The sequence below is a fragment of the Camarhynchus parvulus genome, chromosome 1 (assembly GCF_901933205.1).
Source record: "Camarhynchus parvulus chromosome 1, STF_HiC, whole genome shotgun sequence".
Lineage (NCBI taxonomy): Eukaryota > Metazoa > Chordata > Aves > Passeriformes > Thraupidae > Camarhynchus > Camarhynchus parvulus.
Window position 1 is genome coordinate 100901077 of NC_044571.1, and position 21449 is coordinate 100922525.

Sequence of the window (21449 nt, forward strand, 5' to 3'; positions counted from 1 at the left end):
CTTACGAACAGCTTTGAAAATATCTTTACCTATGACCTTTCAGTGGGTAACTTCCTGAAATATTAAGCAAACATTGTCACTGTCTTTTGGATATATCCACTGGTGTTTAGTTGCTGTAAATGGAAATACCTATTTCACAGAGGTCTCCTGGTCCCTTTGACTTTTCCCCATCTTGTCACTGGAGTCTTTCCTGCTTTCCTTGAAGGTGTGCAATCCCATGGATCTGCCCCACTCGTAGCCATAGGCAAAAGGAACCTCCAGCCTTCCTGCACTCCTGTTGTGACAAAAAAAGCAGGCTTCGCTGATCCAGAGAAGCAGCAGTTGAAATAGTCTTTGATTTTAGAACTAGGAAGAAGTGATTACAGAGAGGTACCAAACTAACCTATAATAAAAGAGCTACATGAATCTATTTTAGTTTTCTATCCATCCCTTTTTTTCCCCAGAAACTTGCAAAGAGTTTCCTTCTGACTGCCTCCATTGTTTCAGGGAAGAATTGTTTTTGACTGACCTCTATAAGCTTTAACAGGATGTTGCTTATTTGCAGCCGTGGAGTTGCTTTTCCAATGTCTGAGTTTAAAAGCCAACTGGTTAGAAAATTTGCACAGCAAATCCTTTGTAACCCCTCAAAGCTATGTGATCATTATCCTAAAAAGCAGAAAACTGTGTTAAATTATTACAGCTAAGCCTGCCATTTTACTAATTTCAATGTACAGTTGTGTCACTGGTGTGTTTCGGAAGCTCAGCTGTTATCTGCCTGTCAGAGATCTGTTAAATTCATCAAGCGTGACTCAAGAAATTCCCCAAAAGCCTCCATACATTGCCAGTTCATAAGCTTGTATGAGAAGATTTATGTTTGTATGAGAACAGTCTTCTAACTCTAGGGCCTGGTGTAGGGGTGAAATGCCATACAGTCCCTCACTGCATGTTGCAGCCCACCTGGCAGGCAACCTGGATTCACCTGCAAATCATCCTTCCACATCTGGACATAACTTTGTCCAAGAATCTCAGTGGACTGCAGTTGTGACTTCAAGGGAAGATGAGTGTAAGTGTCAGTGAGCACAACACTGGGCTTCTGTAGTGAGCCATACACCAAGGGCGTGTCATAGAATCAGATCACAGAATCAGTGAGGTTGGAAAAGAACCCTAAGATCATCAAGTCCAACCAATAACCCAGCACTACCAAGTCCATCAATGAACCATGTCCCTAAAGTGTCACAAGGTGCCATACACCTTTTAAAAATCTCCAGGGTTCATGAGTTAATCAGTTCCCTGGGCAGCTTGATCCAGCCTAGATCTCCCCTATGGCAATTTGAGGCCATTTCCACTTATTCTATCACTTATGATGGGGGGAAGAGAGTGACCCCTATCTCTCTGCAACCTCCTGTTAGGTAGTTGTAGAAAGTGAGAAAATCTCTCCTGAGACTCCTTTTTTTTCCAGGCTGAACACCTCAGGTTCCTCCAGCTGCTCCTCATCAGACTCATGCTCCAGATTTCCATCACCTGCGCCTCACATGGCCTGGCTGCAGGTCCCCATTACAGGCTGGATCTATCAGCTGCTGTCCTGGGAGCCTTAGAGGGAGCAGAAATCCTGCCATTGAGTTTGCACATCAGTGGCAGAATGGGTCAGGCTCTGTCACACTGAATTTTGGCTACAATAGCACCTGTTCCAACACAAAGCTCCTAATATTCACTTTCAAGTTCTTCTTACAGGTTTATTATGCCAATTATAACAGTGCTGTTCAGAGGGTGAGACGGTGAAATTACGTTGGCCTCCTGATTTGATGGTATTTGATTAAGTCCTACATTTTAATTTGATTTCTTCCTTATTCATCTGCCATAAGTCCCAGCTCTTCTGATGTTCCTGCATATCTTTGCTATCAATGGTGTGTGTGGTGTGTCATATGTGAAACGGCTGTGCTGACTCATCACCTGCACCTCGACAGGAACAGGAGATCCCGGGCTGGTGTGCAACCTTGCTAGCAAAGGCAGAATGCGTTAAATAGCCTTTAAACCACACAACACGTTTAGATTTGGGTGTTTTTGTGAGCACCTTGCAAAGACGGGGGTTGCGTTTCTGAACGCAGTGCCTCAGCGAGGGGGGACCGCGCATGGAGGCGCCCCGGTCCCTTGCAGACGCGGGCGACGGACAGGCAGCACGGGGAAGGTGATAGGTGGTACCCGAGCGGCCGAGGAGGGCACGGGAGCTGCCTCTGAGACCCACGGAGGGCAGGTAGAGCCGCTCCGCCCGCCCCGAGCCAGGGCCGCACCGCCCGGGCGCCGCCGCCAGGGGTCCCCGCAGGCCGGGCGGCCGCACCGCCCGCTCGGGGGCGGGCCGGGCCATCAGCTGACCGGCCCCGCCGCGCCGCTGCCGGAGCCGCCGCACATCAGTCGTTTTCCTCGGCAGCGGCACGGCCTCGAGGATTTACAGTCGGACCCCGTCGCGTCTCGCCGGACGGCATCCCTCCTTCCCCTCCTTCCTCCCCGCTCCCAGCCGCCGCGATGCTGCCCCACTTAGCCGTCCTGCTGCTGGCCGCCGGCGCCGCCCGGGCTCTGGAGGTAAGTGGGGCAGGAAGCAGCGGGCGGGGGCTTCACCGCCACCCTCAGCCGCTTCTGCGAAGCTTTGTCCGTCCGCAGCCGCCCCCGCGGCGGGGGCTTGGCCGCGGCGGGGCAGGCGAGCGTTGCTTTCCTAGGGGTGTTCCATCCCTAGCTGCTGCCGAACAATAGAAGCGGCGAGCCGGGGGTGGCGGAGGCGTCGGGGAGGGAGCGGGGCTGGGAGCTCCCGGGGCTGGCGCCCCCAGCCCCGCTGCGCGTGTCCGGCTGCCGGGGCGCTGCCCCCTACGCCTGGGGCACCCGTTCTACCTTGGGGCTGGCTCCGCCGGGGGCTCGGGAAGGGAAACTTTCCCCAGGAGCAGGCACGCCGCAGGCGGATGGCCCCGTGGCGTACCCCGATGGGGCGGGGGCTAGGGCGAGCAGCCAGGCTGCGAGCGGGGGACGCGAGGGCGTCTCCCCGGCAGGGAAGCGAAACCGGGCTGTGGAGCCGGTGGTAGCCTCCTATGGGGGGGACCGGGCCTTGGGCGGCGCAGGTGTGCGGGACGGCGGCCAGAGCTCCCCGGTGGCTGGTGCAGTGGCCCCGCGGGAAGGCGGTGCCCGGGGGGGCGGTGGTCGGGGCGGCCCGAGCCCCCCCCGCGGGCCGGAGGCGCGGGAAGATGGCGCCTCTGCAGTGCAGCAGAGAGGAGGCGCCGACAGCCCGCGCCCCTCCGCCCCTGCCCGCCCTCTTTCCTTCCTTCCCCGGGGTGGCTCCGCCCGCCCCGGCCGGGCGGCACCTCCGCGGGTCACTCCCTCGGGGTCGGGCGGGGGCTGGGGGTCCCCCGGGCCCGCCCGTCCGGGGGTGTGCCGCGCCGCAGTGGCTGCGGGGTGGGCTGGCAGAAAGCTTGGATCCCGGAGGAGGAGTTAGCACGGCTGGGTGTCGTTCTTCCCCCGCCCCCCCGGCAGGTCTCAAAAAAGAAGGTGTGGGAGGGGTGAGTCACCTCGAGGTCTCCTTCGCTCCCTGCTTGCCATACTTCGGCCTAAAGACTTCGGCTTCTGTCGTCCTCCTGTCAATTCCCCCTTCTCCTGGGGGGGGGTCAAGGACTGGGTGGGGTGAGGTGGTGCGCAGTGTTTAGCCTGATAGCAGAGACGGATGCTCGCGGTCCCCGCCCCGCTTCCCCAGGGCATGGGGATGCAGGTCTGTGGCTCAGGTGCCCTTCCCGGGAGGGACCCCAGTACGCCATGAATAGGAGGAGACAGCTTCATACCAGCCCTCCGTCCCTGCAGCCAGGGCTGCCAGCCACAGGCTCTTGCTTGGAGGCATGATCTTGCCAACATTGAGCAGGATGTATCAATCTGAGCAGTTCTGCAGATGCTCAGATGTTTAAAGCTTCCAGTTATAGCCCTCGTTGGAGTTTAGGAGCTTCTTTCAACCATTTCTTGTCTGAATGTAACAGAAGGAAATGTCTGCCTTGGGTGTGTAGCTTAAGTAAAAAATGAGATTTTATGATTGATGCCATGCATCAAGATGGACCATAGAAGGATGGACTTTTCTCTTTGTAGCCCTGACCTTAATGATAGGTGTGTAGGTGTTGCCACTGCGAAGGTGCTGGAAGAAAGGAGGCTTGATTTTTGTACCAGAACTGTTCAGGAGGACTGAATGTGTATACTCAGAGACTTCTGCGACGCTGTCTGCCTTAGTGATGGCCAGAATTTTGAGAGACAGCCTCTGTCTGGAAACATTTACTGAAATGGGCGCTGATGTTTCTGCAGAAGCTTTCTGTCTTCTGTCGTTCCATGTGAATGTTTGAGGCTTGACATTTGTTCCTTTTCTTTATGTTTGATGGGGAAGTAGGTTTTAACATCTGGTGATCTTGTGGTAACGTGTTTGTCAGTCTTGATTCTGTAAGGTTGATGTTTTGAGCAAGCCATTTGTTTTATAACACTAAATATTTCATATAATAGAAATGGTGTATGTGCATGTTCTGCTCTTGAACTACCTTTTATGCTAAAGGGTGAAATTTTTTTGTTGGAATTAGATTTTCTGTAGATGTCTTTTCTAAATGAAATGTTTTTCCTACTATTTTTACACGTACTTTCTGGAAAGCAGCAAAGAATCTGTACTTTGCTTTGTAGTGTATTTTTGCTTTGGGAAATGGTATGAGGAAGAGAAAAACAGGACCAAAACAAATTCTCTCTATTTTACACATGAAGAATTCCTTTCTAAAATTACAGGTAGATTAATAATGATTTAGCATCTTACAAGGAAATATTCTGTAGTGATGTCCTGGTGATGCCATGGTTGCTTAGCATATTACTTTCTGACCCTCATGTGAATCATTGTCATTGGCTGAGAGTTGTCATGGTTTGTGAAACTGCCATATTCTGCAGTAGCTGTTTTTGCATTTAATCTTTTTCAGTAATTGTCTGGTTTTAGTAGATAAATGCAACAGACAGTAACTATCCTCATGAATTTGTGTGAATGATCCCAGTTTATAAATAATTTCCTCTCGTTAGCACACTGAGGTTTATGCTATGCCTGTTTTACTCCCTGCTCTAGCTGCCTGTTTCTAAGCAAGACTCCTTTACCAGCTGACTGAAATGAAATTGTTGAGGTATCAGTATCTCATAAGCTGGCCTTCAGAAAAAAGACAAAAAGGATGTTTCTTGACAGTGTTTTTCTTTAAACTGGGCAATGTATATGGGTTCTTATTTTTGTTATTTTGCCATTTTTTTGCTTGTTTTTTAGGAGAAGACCCCAAGTATTTGTTTCTTCATTGTTTAGTTTCCTAGTAGATCTTTCAAGAAATGACATTTAAATGTGGGAGGAGGAGCAATGCCTTCACTTTGCTTCTATTACAGACTTTCAGTTCCTCTTTCTGTCGATTCTATTCCCAAATTTCCCTGGCAAAGATTTGCATTTGTTGCAGGAACCCTTTTGCACTTTTATTTAAGATGATGACGGGGTGGGTGGCTGAGTGGGTACATAGGACAGGCTCTCTGGGATCATCAGGATCCTTAGCAGTCATGTGAACAAATGAGTGAGTAAAGAAAGGAAGCTTCTCCCTTGCTTTCTCATTTGTCTTTTGTTTGATTAATGATTAGCAGGCAATTTTGAGACTTGCATGATCTTCAGATGCCTTTTCTGTGGAAAAAACACAATCAACTGCTGTTCTTCTTCAAGAATTGTGTATGAAAACCTGAGGAAGCTGACAAGATCTTCATGCTTTTAAATTTTAATTTTTTCCCCCATGAGCTGTTTGTGTGACAGATGTAAGCCATCTCCCTTACTCATTTTTAATTGATCTGTGCTGAATTATAGGGCAAACCCACAAGAAGCATAGATTTCCTTTGGTTCTTCACGACTTGCGATTTGCATGAATTTAGTAAACTGTGAAGGATAATAAGCAGTTTGATTTACAAGTTTTGTGAAGAAAAGGTATGACAATTTCTTTTAATTAGTAGTTTTCAAAAACAAAGGTTAGCAAAATAGCTGAAGAGTACAGTAACTTCTCTAATTGCTTGACAAATTGACAGCTGTTTCTCTGAGTAGAATAATTATTTTTAGTGACTCAGTAAAGTAATTAACACAAGCTGTTGGGTGTGGAGGCTTGGCCAAGAAGTTGGTAGATAGCATCACCTGAAGGAAGTCTCTGGTCTGACCCCGTGCCCAAAGCAGACCAGGCTGCATGGGGCTTTCTGCAGTTGAGTCTTGAAAATGGAGCTCTAAGGACAGAGCCTGTGCCACCTCTCTGGGTAGCCTGCCCCATCCACTCTTTGGTTGGTTCACCTGTGTTGGAATTCTCTAGGCTTAACTGGCATCCTTAGTCCTGAATACTCTGAATGATGTAATTTTGACATCTTCCAAAAAAGGTATGCAATAACCAAAAGCTGAAAAATCTGTGTTTTGGTTTAATAAATAAAAATTATATCTGACAAATGCCCATGCATATGTATATACATGTATGCATACTTGTTGGAATATTAGGGGACACAAGAGAGACAATGGACTTTGGACCTGGTTAACATAAGAGATTTGATAGCAGGATGCCTTGGCAAAAGCAAATGGAACTTTGAAAATTAGACCTAGATTGCAAGAAGATTCAATCAGACCGGTTTGCCAGAAAAGCAAATCTCACTAAACTCTGCAAGCAAGAGATGTTGTGATATGCATAAGTTTGTGTATGTGATTTTAACCTAATCGCTGTAGTACACATTACTAATCTCCCTGCAACAGTATATAAGCATTTGCACCCCACAATAAAATCGGATTCTGATCACCGAATCAGTCTTCCCTGTCTCTCTCCATCACCAACAATTGGTACCTCCGTGTGAGGAAATGAACCGGCCTGACTGGCGTCAGTCGGTGAGCCCCTGGAACTGATGGTGATGGTGAGAGAATCGCATCTGGACCCAGAGTCACCTGTCTGCTGCAACTGACAGGTGAGCCAGGGGAACTAAAGGAATGGGAAAGTAAATGCCCAAAGCGAGAGACGTCTATGAAACTGTCGCTGTTGAGTAAGAGATGGCACAGACTCACTGGAAGGCTGGTTTGCACAGCAGCAGCTTTACTATGAAAATTCTCTCTTTTTATAGACTGTTCCGATCCAGACAGACCAGATTTGTCAATCAATCAATACATTTCACCTGACTGGCTAATTAACAAAAACACCTTTTTTATAAACAATCTTTGAGAAAAAAAAAAGAAAACAGAGATTAGGAAAACATGACCTGCAGGTTGTTAATAATAACAAGCTATCATCGTTTCTCTACAATTCCCTAAAGTCTCACAAGTTGGCAATGAAAAAACTTACCTGGTTTTCTCACTCTCTGACTGGGCTGTCACATCCACATGAAACCATGCTTGCCCTTCGGGACAAGCATGGCTCCCCCATCCTAAAGGAGCATCTTAAGTCACTTTTATTCCCGTCCTGCAGAATACTTACTAAGATGTTGAAAAAGCGAGAGCGGCTCGATGCTCCTGGCCCCTACCCTGCTCTATCTCTCCTCATTCTGACTCTCCCTGCCCACCTGAAACTGGCACTTCTTGTACTGAAGAACTACTACAGCCATCAACCTTGCCCCTGCCCAGAGAAAGGAGGGGAAGATGGGAAGGCGTCCTTTCTCATGGTCTGTAGCAGTTTATATCGCTGACTGCAGCTCTAGCAGTGAGGAGGGGAAGCCCTTTGATCCAGGACCAATAGACTCTGATTATGAGACTGATCCATTCCCTCCTGACCCTCGTGAAAAATGGAAGCAACCAAAGAAAAAGGCCCTTAAGGAGGGGGACTCCCCAACCTGGGGGAAATCTGGGCGTTTGAAAAAGGACTGTTTTGAAAAGGGGGAGGCCAGATCCAAAACTCCGGGTATTTGCCCTCTGTGCCATAATCAGTGTCGGTCCAAGTATGATTTTGGAGGTCGTCCAGTATTGGGAAGCCGTAGCAGAAGCACAGAGCAGCACCACGCGAAGACACAGATGCCCAAGCCGATGCCTCAGAGGGACCACCGCAAACCTCAGCCAAACAAACCTCAACCCAGCTGCCACCACAAGCAACCTTCACCAGACCGCAGGCAGCCTTGGCAGGACCGTCACCAACCAGCCACCCCAGCACAGGAAATGGACCTGGCAACCTCCAACAACACAGTAACGTTGCTTGATTCATCTGTTCATTTGATTCCCGCAGGAGTTTCTGGACTACCTAGACAGTGTACAGATACTTTGTTTGTTTGTTCTCCCTGGAGCTATTGATTCTGACTCATGGCATGGACTCCCCAGCTGCCCTGTGCAGTCCTGGCCAGGAGCAATATAGCTCAACTTACACCCTTTCCTGCAGCACCCCTGTCTGCACCCCTGATAGCTGAAAAGAGGGAGGGGGGTTTTGGTTCTACAGGGGTCCCACAGATTTTATGGACACAACGTATTATCTCTGAGCATCCAACATGCCAATGCAAAGGGACTCTGAAAGGCAGAGACACTCCTAACAGGACTCATTGATACAGGAGGCAGCTGGTGTGACTGTTATCTCAAGGAGCCAATAGCCCAGTGAGTGCCCATTAACGACTCAGGGACTCTCCAGCATGGGTGGAAGGAGCTAAAGCCTGCAAAAGCAACGCTTGGGTGCAAGTAACAGCGCCTGATGACACCCCACGATTAAACCTCTTGTGATGTCTGTCCCCCGGTCTTATGGGGGAAAGGATTTTTTAACACAGTGGGGAATTTTTATGCATTTAGATTTTGTACAGGAGTCATTTGGGACACTCGACACCCCCACAATGGTCCCCAGCTGAAGTGCCCCAGGCACTTACAGTAAGCATTGGAAGGAGCAGCCCAGCTATCAAAAGCCACAGTTCATACAGATCTAAAGGCCTGAAGGACACCTAGCCCTGGTCAATTTTCCAGTTACATGCCTTTTGTTTAAACAATGTATTTTGCTGTGATTTTTTTGGTACAGCTATTTAGAACAATCAAACTAAATCTTTTTTTGTTTTAGCCTTCAGTGTTTATATCCCATCACTCTTACTAAGCCAAATTTAAATCCTACAAGCAATCTTTAAAGCTGCTGCAGGGGGTGCGCCCCCCCTGACTGGCACCAGCCAGTGTTGAGATTTAGCTTCTAATTTTAGTAATTTGTGATTTTTAATTTTTAACAGAATTTTTACTAGAAAAATTCAAAGGTGTTGGTATAGAGGTGGTGTCTTTTTACCGAGGTGGTAATAGAGGTGGTATTAGAGGTAATAACATAGCAAAACTGCATGGTTCACTGAGAACTTAAATAAGTCATAAATTCAAGATTCTTTAGCTCACATTCAAGACAAATCTTGAACTTTATCTGTAGTGATTTTTTGAGATTTAATTCCACTGTCAGCTTTGTTAAGTGATTGCTTTTTACTCCATAGTTCTAACAAGGTAATATTATTGTTAAAATTTCAGTCCAGTTGTTTACTTGCATGTTGTTTACTTTGATGTTTAACTGTAATATGACAAATTTTCAGTAACATTTTTGTAATAATAGAGTTTAAATAAGTTAATTCTTGTTAAGATTGATTTTTGTTTAGTCTCAGTGATGTTAACTTTAAGTTCTTTTAGAGATACTTTATTAAGGTTAAGTTTTAGTGAAGTTGATTGTAAGTTTTGTTGAAGTATACCTCTTTGAGTTATAATTCCTTTGCTATACAAGTGAATGACATAACGTCTGAATGAATTTTTGTCAAAATTTGCTCATTTAAATTACAAGATAATGCTATTTTGCTATAGGAATAAGAACAGTTTTTGCTATTTTATTTTTTATAAGTAATACTGAAGAATGAGAAACAATTCCATATTATGACTGTAATTAGTTATGAGTTATTTAATGCCTTCTTTTACTTTTTTGCTTTAATGTCATATATGTCTAGGGAACTCTAACCTCAATTTCTTAAGACTGTTTTTACTGATATAGTAAGTAACCCTGATTATGGTGTTGATTTTGTGATGTGAATTCGCTGTCTTTTTATAACAAACATTACTTTATTCATTTGTTATTTATCTATGGTACCATTAACTAACCATTTAACTAACGATAAATGAGAAAGCCAGCTACTTTACAAACCTTTGCTTATTGTTGTATAACTATTTATAAGACATATATGATTTTTCTAACTACTATTACTAAGAGGTTTCTAAAATATATTAAAAAGACTCTTCCAGTTAAAAGCCTAGACCCTAGCCAAGTCCTAGCTTTAACTAGTAGAGAAAATTTCCTGCACAAAAATTATATTCAAGTAATTTTGACTTACCAAATTTAGACCTATAACGGCTAAACCTCCTTTTAAGGTGAACTTAGAAATCTTACCCGAGAATGATTTTCCAAGCCCTCACTTTAAAAAAATAAAGCTTGCTGATTACTACAGACTCTAATTGATAATGTATTGTTTTAAATCACCATTCTATTTTTCATGTGCTACTAATCGTATCTATTATCTGATTTATTTTTACTTAGTATAAGTTTATTGTTATGTTACATATTGTTTTGCTTTGATGTTATCTTCATGTTCATAATGAGAAACACACATGTTATTAAAAAACAAAAAAAAAAGGGGTGAATATAGCTCCTCCAGAACTTTACACTAAAAATTTTTTTTGAAAGCAGATCAAATCACATCAAATTGGATCTCTTACCCTCCTGAAACACCATTCATGGAACCCCAAGAATTAGAATTCCTGGGTTCTGTGAAACTGGATTTTTTTGTTCATTTTAAATACATGGGAAGGAATCAGTCTAAAAATGCTTCTCCCTATCACCCTGTGTATAAGAATCAAAACTTTTAGTACAATTACACTTCTGGCAGCCTTTCTAAATCCAGTAATGCAGCTGCCATCAGGACTGGTTTTAGTTTATAAACATCAAGCCTGAGCCTTTTAGTGGCTGGAGTTTTAAAGTAAAAGACATTCTTTTTAGGATAGGTATGTATGTGGTAATTTTGATAATAATTATATTAATCCTGATACCTTGCTTGCTTCAATGTGTGCAGAGATTAATTAATAAGACCAATAAAGGACTGTTTTTGGTTGACACAGAAGGGGCAGATATTGGGGGGCACGAGACAGAGAGTATTTTGGACCTTATTAGCATAAGAGCATTGATAGATAAAATGCACTCGCAAAAGCAAACGGAACTTTGAAAATTAGATCTAGATAGCAAGAAGATTTAATTAGACAGGTTTACCGGAAAAAGAAGATCCTATTAAACAATGCAAGCAAGAGATGTTGTTATATGCATAAGTTTTGTATGTGATTTTAACAAGTAAGTCTAGAGCTGTGTTTTATTGGATTTAAATTCTGGAGACTTTGAAAAAATTCCTGTGGTATAAGAAGATTAAACGTAAAGCAAATTGAAAAATACCGAATGAGGACTTTATGTAAGCTTGGCTAGCTCTTAGAACATGCTCTTGTGATGAAAGTTTACAACAGTTGCTGCCAGGCTGAGGAATGCCAGGGGCAATGTTGATAGCAGGCTTGAGCCTGGAATAATTTGGAGTCAAAGGACTCTTAAGAGAAGTTAAACTTTCACTCAGACCTGTTTTTTACTTAAAGCTGAATGCAGTCTGATCAGTCCTCATTCTCACAACCTGATCTGGAGTCTGCCTGCCTTCCATTAACTCTCCTTCAACCTATAGCAGAGGTTTTGAAAACGCATTTTCTGCCCTCTTAGGAGATACAAGCTAGCTGAAAATATCAGCTAGAAAGGCTGTGTGTCTTTAAGACCTAGATAAGTCACTTTTCTGCCCTTGATTTTAATGTGATATTGCTTCTGAAACCTAGGGGTTTTTTCTTCATTTGGACCAAAAAACTGTTAGAGAGCAACCTGATTATTAAATCTTGATGTAGATTCCAAAGCTCTCCAGATGTCTCCAGTCACTAAAAATATTTGTCTATCTTTCCACATGACAATTTACTCATAGAACAGAAGAGAAAGTAGATGTGGATAATGGCCTCTCTTAAAGGACATCAATTTGAATTACAGCAAATTAGTATGTTTGCATATATCTGTATCTATATATATGAATGCCTCACCTCAAGCTCCTTGCTGTTTGGAGGATACAGGATTGTTTTGATTCTGTCCTTTCTAGCAAAACAATGATTCACGTAATTACAAACCAAAAATTTCATGTGATGGAAATTAGTGTAAGGGCCAGTACGCTCTAAGGTTGTAATCAGTGCAGAAGCTTGCAAAACATGCTTTCCAGGTGACAAGCACATCGTGGAGTGTGAAAGTAAACATGTTCAAATAAGTCATGTTTTTTAGAAGGGTGGAAAACCTTACACCAGCTACTGACAGTAAGGACACCACTGTTACATGGTTGTGTGCTGCAGGTTTCTTGCCCTGCATTGATTAACAGAAACAGGGCTGAGCAGTAGGTGTGGATGTTGCTGGTTTCTTTACTGGAGCTCCCAGTGTAACAACTTTGTGAGTGCTCTGACTTGCACATCTGGGGAGCAGGGCTTGTGGCTCTGTTTTCTTGATAGTCCTTCCCAGCAAGTTCAGGAGAACTTCATCCTCTCTTGGGGATTGAATATTAAATGCTAAGTACAGATTGAGGCTTTCCAAAAGAAGTAAAGCTTCTGTCCAAGTGATGGCATTCCATGAATTAAAACACCTTATGTATCAAGATAATGTATGCAAATATATTTAACCCCTGAATGTATTTGCATATATATAATGTGTTACGTTTAACATTACTATATGTATACATCTGTATATCATTCAAATGTAACTACCATGGGACGGCCAAGCTATTAAGAGAGGAGCACATGGGCCAGGGTGCTTTGTGGTTTTGGCAGTCTAGCTGTTCTTTCCAGACAGTAGTTTACCTCTGGTTGGCAACTGAGCTCACTCAGGACCTGGCTGCAAAGAGCTGCTTCTCCAGTGGCCACCACTCTGTAGGTGCTTTGTGACCCCTCTCTAGGCTGGTTTTACAATTTGTGCTGTGCTGAAAGGAGCGAGCTGGACATTTTTTGGTAGGTGGTAATCTTGTGGTGAACATTTCAGAGACCTGAGTTGGAAACTGGCCACAAGCAGTCAGGCTGGTTCATCTAAAAGAGCAGGCAGCGTCTTTGGGGAAGAGAGCAACCTTCAAAACCACATTTATGGAAGTTGGTGCAATAACATTTAATTAAGGTGTTGGCTCCCTTGCCTCCCTCTGGTGTCTTGCAGCAGGACATGAAAGTTTTTTCATATATCACCCCTCTTGTGAGTGTCTGGTTGTTAAAGCTCAGTGTCAGGTCACTGCAAAAAGGCAGAAATCTCCAAGGAAGTACATTCAGGGATGGATGACTCCACTCAGTTCCCACTGACCCATTTGGAGCATAATCCAGATAGGAACACTCTGTTCTTCATCTGGTCTCATAATTCCCCTGAGCAGAGTTTACCTATTCAAGCACAGCAGGTAACATATGACAGGAATGGGGCAAAACTGGTTTTGCCTGTTCATAAAAACACTTAGAAGTGGTTCCTTTTCAGAGCAGGTTACCGCAGTGATCCAGTATGACAGTTTATGTGTTTTACAAAATCTGTTTGGATTACAATTAATCAAACAAAGCACATGTTTGATAGGTGTTCAGGATGGGGGGAAGTTGGGAAATTTCTTATATTTTTGTGGAACTGTGTTAATACTGGACTTTGAAGGTTTCTGAAACTATGAGACGAATACAGCTTAAATTTAGGTAATACATTTAATTGATTCCAGTAGAGTCGAAGTATACCGTTAACTTGTGGTGAAAGTGAAAATTGCCACCTCATCCACCTCTAACAGTTAGAATTAGTGTCCAGTGGACACACAAAATAAAAAAGAAACATAGAGATGGGCCAGGATTCTGGGGTTGTTTCCAATCTCCATGTCATACTATTGCATTGTCTTTGTGCCTGCAGCAAACCTTCTCTTACCTTATCAGCACAACTTTAAAGTAGAGATTGCTTGTTCTGAAGATTTAACCCTGTAAAATTGATTTTTCTTGAAGTTACAGTCTCTGGAAAGGGGAGAGTTTTTTGCCCTGGTCCAATACCATAATACAGTTTTGTGACAAACACCTAATGGCTAAGTTGTTCTCTTGTCTATGCTTAGTTATGTAAATTTATTTGTAGCTGCGGTTTTGTATCTGAAATACAGAATCCTGAACTGATAGAATTACTGCATTCTGCTTTCCCATCATTCAGATGTAACTACAAGCTATTTGATCTCTATGCTTTATCTGAAAACAAGGGGAGGTAGATTTTTTTGAAGTATTGTTGTTAAAGGTTTGATTTCATAGTAGTTATTTTTTAAAGCTCCTCGTGAACTAAGTCGTGGCTTCTAGTTGTTTTGAGTTTTTTCCTTGGAAAAACCTCTCTTTAGTATACATCCCATATAATGTGTACATATTTGTTTATATAAACAGTGGAAATACAACATTATTAAGGGAAGGTAAACTGAGAAAGGAAAGAAAATGCAATAAAAAGGTTGTGGCTTTAAAAAAGCATTCATTATTTTGGGTGTTTTATCTATTTTGTTTTTCTTTAAAGGTGTTGTAAATTTAAATGTACTAAATGTTGATGGATTGTTGTCTAATTGTTGAATGCTCCCAGTATGGAAATGTGTGGGGTTTGTGTGTGCATAGTTTTAGTGAGCGTATGGACCTGTCATATGCATTAAGCTGTTGGGTTGTTCTGAAGTTTGTTTGATTCTTTTTTGCAGTTCTGCTGTGTGTGCCTTGTCTGTCCTGTGCCCAGTTCTCTTAATTATGAAGTGGAATAAAATTGCTTGCAATGACTCATCTTGCAGCATCGTGATTTCATTGTTTTCTTTTGCCAATTCTGTCCTGAGTTCCATTATGTCTTAAAAGGATGATGATGCTGAAGTTGTTTAAAAACAAGTGTTTTAAACCGAGAATTTTGCTACTCCAAATTATCTTTCTTTCAGTGTTACTTTTCTCCTAGTGCTTGATTGCCAGCTATTTGCAGAGGACAATTTGTAATCCCAACATGCAGATTTATCATGAGGATGTCAGCTTTAGTTCATTAAAAAAAAAAAAAAACAAAATGAAACAATAAAAAAAACCCAAATTAAAATTTAATATTTAAATTTTATGCAGAAGGATTAGAAGGGGAATTACAAAGCCTAAAAGACCAAGTAAGAGGCCCAGAAACACAAACACAAATGAGAGATTGTGAAGTCTTCTGAGGGGACCTAAACCCTGGCAGTTTCTTTCACTTTTGTTCAGATTTGTTTCTACTTTGGCATAGTCTTCTTTTATTCTCATAGTGGTAATTTAAGTTGTCAGGATTTTTTTCCTTTTTCCAGCCAGCCATAGCATCTGAAAAGCCACTTTCTCCTTTTCCATGTGCAGAGTGTTCTTCCTAGTCGTGGTCACATCTCTGAGCAGTGTAGGTGGAGTGACTCACCTTCCCCTGCCAGCCTCCTTGGAATCCAGGCTGAAGCAATATTTCTGACAAAAGTCAGCACTTGCCTGCATGGGTTTTATTTGGTGAATGGCCAAGATTAGATGGGTGAGTGGGAGGGGGGCACATACCGTTCCTTGTTGTGCCATGAGGGAAGGAGGATTGCTGGCTTGCCCTGGCTGTTGTCATAACATCCCTGATCCAGTTCAGGAGGTGTTCATTTGGTCAGAGGAACTGATGCTTTTCTGAAAATGTTTGCAAGAAAATCCAGTGGACAGCTGAGCCTGGAGAGAAAAGTGTAATTGCTGATGAATAGCAGGGTAAAATTAAATCAGAGCATTTTACTTTGAAATCAATTTAAACTGTTTCTACAAACATAGTTAAATGAGACTTAGGCTTTGTCAGTGTGGTGGTTTTGCATGGGAGGCACTCACGGAAGTGATGCAAAGAGAAGCTGCTAACAGTTTTCTCCATGTCTGGCAAAAAAACCCCAATCAGTGATTAGCTTTGAGAATTGACAATCTGTTAAACCACTGAGAAAGCTGATACACCTCTGTGAACTCCCATGCTAAAAATGAAAAATCCTGGGAATTCTGCCTTGTATTTTCTGGCCTGAGAGCAGGTAACTCTGCCAGCCCGGCTCCCCTGTCTTGGCTTGGCCGGCTCGGCCCGGGCAGGCTGTGCCGCAGGGCTGGACCCACGGGCTGGTGGGCAGGGCAGGGCAGGGGAGGCCACAGGGCCGAGGCCGGGCTGTGCCATGGCTGCTGACCCCGGGCTGCTGCTGCTGCTGCTGCTGCTGCTGAGCCCTGCCCGCCGCTGAGCCGGGCTCCAACGGGCCCCAGGAGCAGACAGGACCCGGCTGGCTCGGCCAAGATTCTGCCGCCATTGGGGTTCACCCACAGCCACCAGGCAGGGGAGGAGAAGCCATCGGTTCCCCTCCCCAGATGCTGGACGCTGAGCTCTGGCCTGGCGCTGAGCTCTGGCCTGGCCCCTGAGCTCTGGCCTGGCCGCTGAGCTCTGGGCTGGTGCTGAGCTCTGCTGAGCTCTGGCCTGGCTGCTGAGCTCTGGGCTGGTGCTGAGCTCTGGCTGCTGAGCTCTGGCCTGGCTGCTGAGCTCTGCTGAGCCCTGGCCTGGCTGCTGAGCTCTGCTGAGCCCTGGCCTGGCTGCTGAGCTCTGGCCTGGCTGCTGAGCTCTGCTGAGCCCTGGCCTGGCTGCTGAGCTCTGCTGAGCCCTGGCCTGGCTGCTGAGCCCTGGCCTGGCTGCTGAGTCTGCGAGCCCGGCTGCTGCTGAGCTCTGGCCTGGTGCTGAGCCCTGGCCCGGCTGCTGAGCCCTGGCCTGGCTGCTGAGCCCTGGCCCGGCTGCTGAGCTCCCGGGCACCGCCCCAGCCCAGCCCACATAGCTCCCGCCACAAGCTGCTGAGCCCAGCCAGGGCCACTGACCATGTGCAAGCCCTGGACAAGATATCAGCTCTTTCAGTGCTTCAGTCCTCCTCCTGACCATCTGCAGACCCTAGGCAAGATATCAGCTCTTTCAGTGCTTCAATCCTCCCTCGAGTGAGAGAAAAGGACAAAGTGCAGGCATGTAGAGAAGCAACATAAAGACACCAAGGTCAGTGAAGAAGAAGGCAAGTCCCAGATGGGAGGGATGAGGAGGGGACTCCTCCCATAAGTGAGCTGCAGAAAGACTATTGTAGAAGTGATAAACTGACTGAATTGTTTCTGTGCACTGCGAGTGGGAAAGAAAAGGTTGTAGTGGGAGGAGAAGTGTTCTTAAAATTCTACTCTGATTCTTCTTTTTTTTTTTTTTTAGTAACTGTTAATAAAGCTTTCTTTATATCCTTTTAAGTTTTGACCCTGCTTTTCCTTTCTCCTTCCTATCTCACTGCAGGAAATGAGTAAGTATATGCTCGTGGGTGCACTGGCATTTGGCCAGCACCACATTAGCTTTGGTGCGTTGGCTGGGAAATCTCAAATTGGCAAACCAAAACCACTGCACAAAATTGATGTTTCTGCTCGGTTTCCAACTGAAACCGCCACAGTCAAACACCTTTAGATTAATTCATAACTTTCTTGGGGTGATTTTAGGATGGTGCTTTATTCCCTAATCATCTGCTTTATGCCCAGAAATGGCTGCGATGTCTAAGATGAACCAAGAGCAGGGCTGGAGCCTGGGAATGTTCAATCTCTCTCTCTCTCTCTGTGGTGTGCTCCAGACAGCCTGGAGGCTGTACCAGGAAGTCCCCTTAGTGTGGGTTTTTTTGTTTGTTTGTTTTAGTTTGGTTTTGGTTTTTTTGTTTTGTTTGTTTTAATTTATATTTTGGGGTTTTTTTGGGTTTTTTTCTCCATTGAGCTATTTTTGGCTTGGCTTTTCTTTCCGGCCCCTCTGGGGAGCCAGTGGGGGACCGCCCTGAACCCAAGACCTCTGAGGAGCTGAACCAACACAATAAAGGACATTAAACTCCACCAACTTTGCCTGCTATGAGGAGAAGACCCACACCAGAAACCTGACAGGTTCCCCGCTGCTGTGTGAACTCTTTTTTTTCTCCTCCCTTCCCAGAGACGAAGAAGGGCAGCTGCCATCTGCCTTCTGGCCATGCAGTGAGGTGTGGGTGGAGTGTAAGGTTCAATTTTTTTTTCCCCCCTGTGCTTTGCAGGTATCTTGCTTTGTTAATAAACAGTTCTACTTTTTTTCCACTTTCATCCCCTGGTATCCATTTCTTTCATTTTCAGAAGAAAAGGGAGTTATTGATGCCCTTTCTCCTTAGAGGAAATACTCATTCCAGGGCATTTTCTCCTGAAATTTGTCTCCAAAACTGAGGCAGTAGGTATAATACAAATGCTAAACTGTGTACAGAACTGCCATAGGTAGATGGCAAAAAATTGGATGTCAAGGCTCAGGCTGTAAAAATTGGCACTGGCATAGGTTGCTTGTCTCATCTGAAGCATCCACTTCTATTTGAGTGAGGCTGGACATGCTTGAATATCAGTGCATGCATAAATATTTGTAATGTGTTTTAAGGAAATTGTATCTCTTAACTGATGAGATGAATAAAGTTTTAGTTAATCTGTCACTTGAAAGAAAACTTTGAAGTAACAAAAAGCTGTTATGTGCTCCTTTTATGAGCAGAGAGAGAAAATGTAACTTATAAAGTGCTGTTGACTTGTGAGGCTCAGTAGCGGATGGCAGCCTTGAGTTTTCTGTTGTTGCTGTAAAACTGTTGTTTGACACTAAGTCTGATAATCAGTCAAGTGACCACCTCCTTTTTAAGAGGGGATGGTTAGGGCCTGGAGCCTATGTTGACAGTAAGCCATCCTCTCTGAGAAGGGCGTGGGGAAGGGAGACTTGGGGCAGCAGTTGGTGTTTCTGATCAATAGGAATCATTTAAAACAAAAAAAAAAAATAATTCCAGCTGTGGAGGTTAAACCAGGTGAGAAGAACAATCTAATTTTTCAAAATGAAAACTCTGAAAAGTGCCTTATTTGCTTCCCCAAAGAAGAAATACCAGGCAAGGAAAGACATGCCAAGTATCCGATCTGAAAGGCTTTGCAGATGGAAACTGGCGACATGTTTTTGGCAGTAGAGGCTTGGGACAAGCTGAAAAGATAAATAGATTGATTTGCCTTCAGATGTGAGGACTGCAGAACTGATTTTCCAAGGAGGTAAATACAAGATGGCTTCATCACTGTAAACAGGAGAGATGTAATAATAATGTAATTTGGAAGAGGTTAGATCAAATTTCTCTGTTCTAATTATGGAATTTGAATTCTCTTTGCACCAGCTACTCCCAGTGCCTTAACCAGACACCCTGAGGGGAATACACTAGTGTCTGGTCATACCATAGACAATAGACATAGACAGTAGACAATAAGACTGGTTGCAAATACAATATAAATGATTTTGTTTTTGATTTCAGGATATGAGATTTGCTGCTATCAAAACATAATTAAGCCTTAAACTTGATGTTTTTATTTTTTATGCCTGTTGTGAGCAAATGTTTTCTTTGAAAAACTGGTAATTGTAGTTTGGGATTTCACAGATAAAAATGCAATAAAATTTGCAGAACTAATAAAGGAGACAGTTTGAAAGTGTTTCTTCTTGGTGTTGAATTGTGATAAAAAGTGAGTGATAAGTTTTTTGAATCCTTTGAAAGATTTTGTTTCAGCAGGACTGGTAAAAAACTAAAGATCCTGGATGCTGTTGGGTAGTGCTGAGCAAGTTTGCACTGTATCTGCTTATGGTTGTCTTTGCTCCATGCATTCAGCCCTGCTCCTTGGCTCTTCAAAACAGAAATTTTCAAGAAGGAAAGAAACAGTTTTTAAGAAATTGGTTCACACTGACAGATGAGGAGTATTTAATGCATTTTCGCATCTTCTCATTTTTTGATGACTGAGTCTGCAGAGAAGAAAAACCCTTGTGAGGAAGATCACTAAATAATGTGGTTAGGAGCAATAGCTCCTGTCTTCCTGTGACGGCTGAGGCTGGTGTACAAGGCCACAGGAGCTTTTGGGGAATACTGTTGGGGAATACTGTGTTTGAGCTGGAGCACAGGCTTTGTTTATCCATTACTTACTTTTAAGTGATTTTTAAGCTTTTTAATTTCAGAGAATAGTTCCAGAGAAATCTGCTAGTTAAATTTTGGTGTGATACCGTTGCCTTGGCTGCCATCAGATGCCCCTGCTCTTTCCCTGGAATTAGGCTTCTGGCAAGGTATAAGCTTGTCCAGGGGGCTGAAAGAAAACGGAAGTAATTGGGTGTCGGCACCACTCCATCAGAGTGTCATTTGTTTTGTTTGCATTGTGCTTGTCCAGAGTCTTAAGATTTGCTTTGAATTCTTGCCTTTATTTTGCCCTTTGCAGAAGTGTGGGTGGGGAGAACTCCCAGGATCTCTGTCTGGTTGCCAAGCTCTGGTTCTGGTGCTGCTCCCCTGAGATTCTCCTGCCTCTCTGGGCTGGTGGGTTGCCAGGTTGCATCACACCAGGTCCAGAGGGGCTTGTGAGTGTCTTCTATACCAATGAAAAATCCTGTTCTATTTACTGTGCAGTCAGTAAACTCATAAGTCTTGTGAGATTTGTTTTCATTTCAGTGTTGTCTTTTTTGGTGTTCAGCTTCTTTTATCTTGCTCTAACAGTTTTAATTCTTATTTAAGGAACAGCAATGCAATATCAGGTTCATTTAGAAAAAAAACAACACCCATCAACACCCCAAAGAAGCACCACTCCCAGCCCCACTTCTCACTCTAGCCATCTTTGAGAAATATTGTGTCACTGGTTTTTGTGACTTTTGACTCTTGACTCTGTTTTCTGTCACTCAGAGACTGCTTTTGGTCATGTCAGGAGTCAAGCTGCTGGTCTGTCTGAAAGTGATCTTCGAGGGTAGGAAAATGGAACATTTTACTTGCTGCTCTGTGGCAGGTGTTGTAAGAACCACATTTGAATAGTTTTCCCAAGTTGATGGGAAGAGGCAATAAACAACTTTCTGAGTGTCTTTGGAAACCTCATGATTCTCTTGTAGGAATCAAGGAGAAGAATAGAGAGAAAGCCTTATAATTACAAATAAATCCTTATGTGGTTTAGCATTTCCTAATTAAAAACCCTATAGATTTTGGGCATGTGTACCTTGCAGATTCATCCTTTGGCTTTATTTTGATGAACAGTATGTCATAGGATACCAAGTTTTCTTCTTAAGTCAGGTGGTACAGAAATCTAGAAACTGATGTGGGGTTTTTTTGAGTCAAAGTATTCAGAAAAGAAAGGGGGAGTGTGTTGAGTCAACTGTTCCCATGATTTCAATTACATATTGTTAGTGGATATCGAAAGCCAATACCCAGCCTCGGGACTGACTGACCAGGGCTTCTCTCTTATGGAGCTGCAAGCATTTCACTGGCCAGGTCCTGAGGGGGCAGGAGTGGAGTTCAGACCAATGAGAATATCCAGACTGGGTCTTTCAAAATACCCTTTATAAGGGGGGAGGGGGAAAGGGGGCATGGAAAATAAATCTCTCTGCTGCCAC

The 21449-nt window shown here is 44.1% G+C and overlaps 1 protein-coding gene across 2 annotated transcripts in view; it reads left to right on the forward strand.

The window, feature by feature from the left end:
- The first annotated feature begins 2303 nt into the window (after positions 1-2303).
- The window catches only part of APP (amyloid beta precursor protein), a 200645-nt gene continuing 181499 nt past the window's right edge, over positions 2304-21449 (forward strand). For both annotated transcript variants that reach the window (XM_030943771.1, XM_030943780.1), the window contains exon 1: positions 2304-2556. In XM_030943771.1, the coding sequence (XP_030799631.1) occupies positions 2500-2556 (57 nt within the window). In that variant the 5' untranslated portion in view covers positions 2304-2499. The remainder of the gene's footprint in view (positions 2557-21449) is intronic.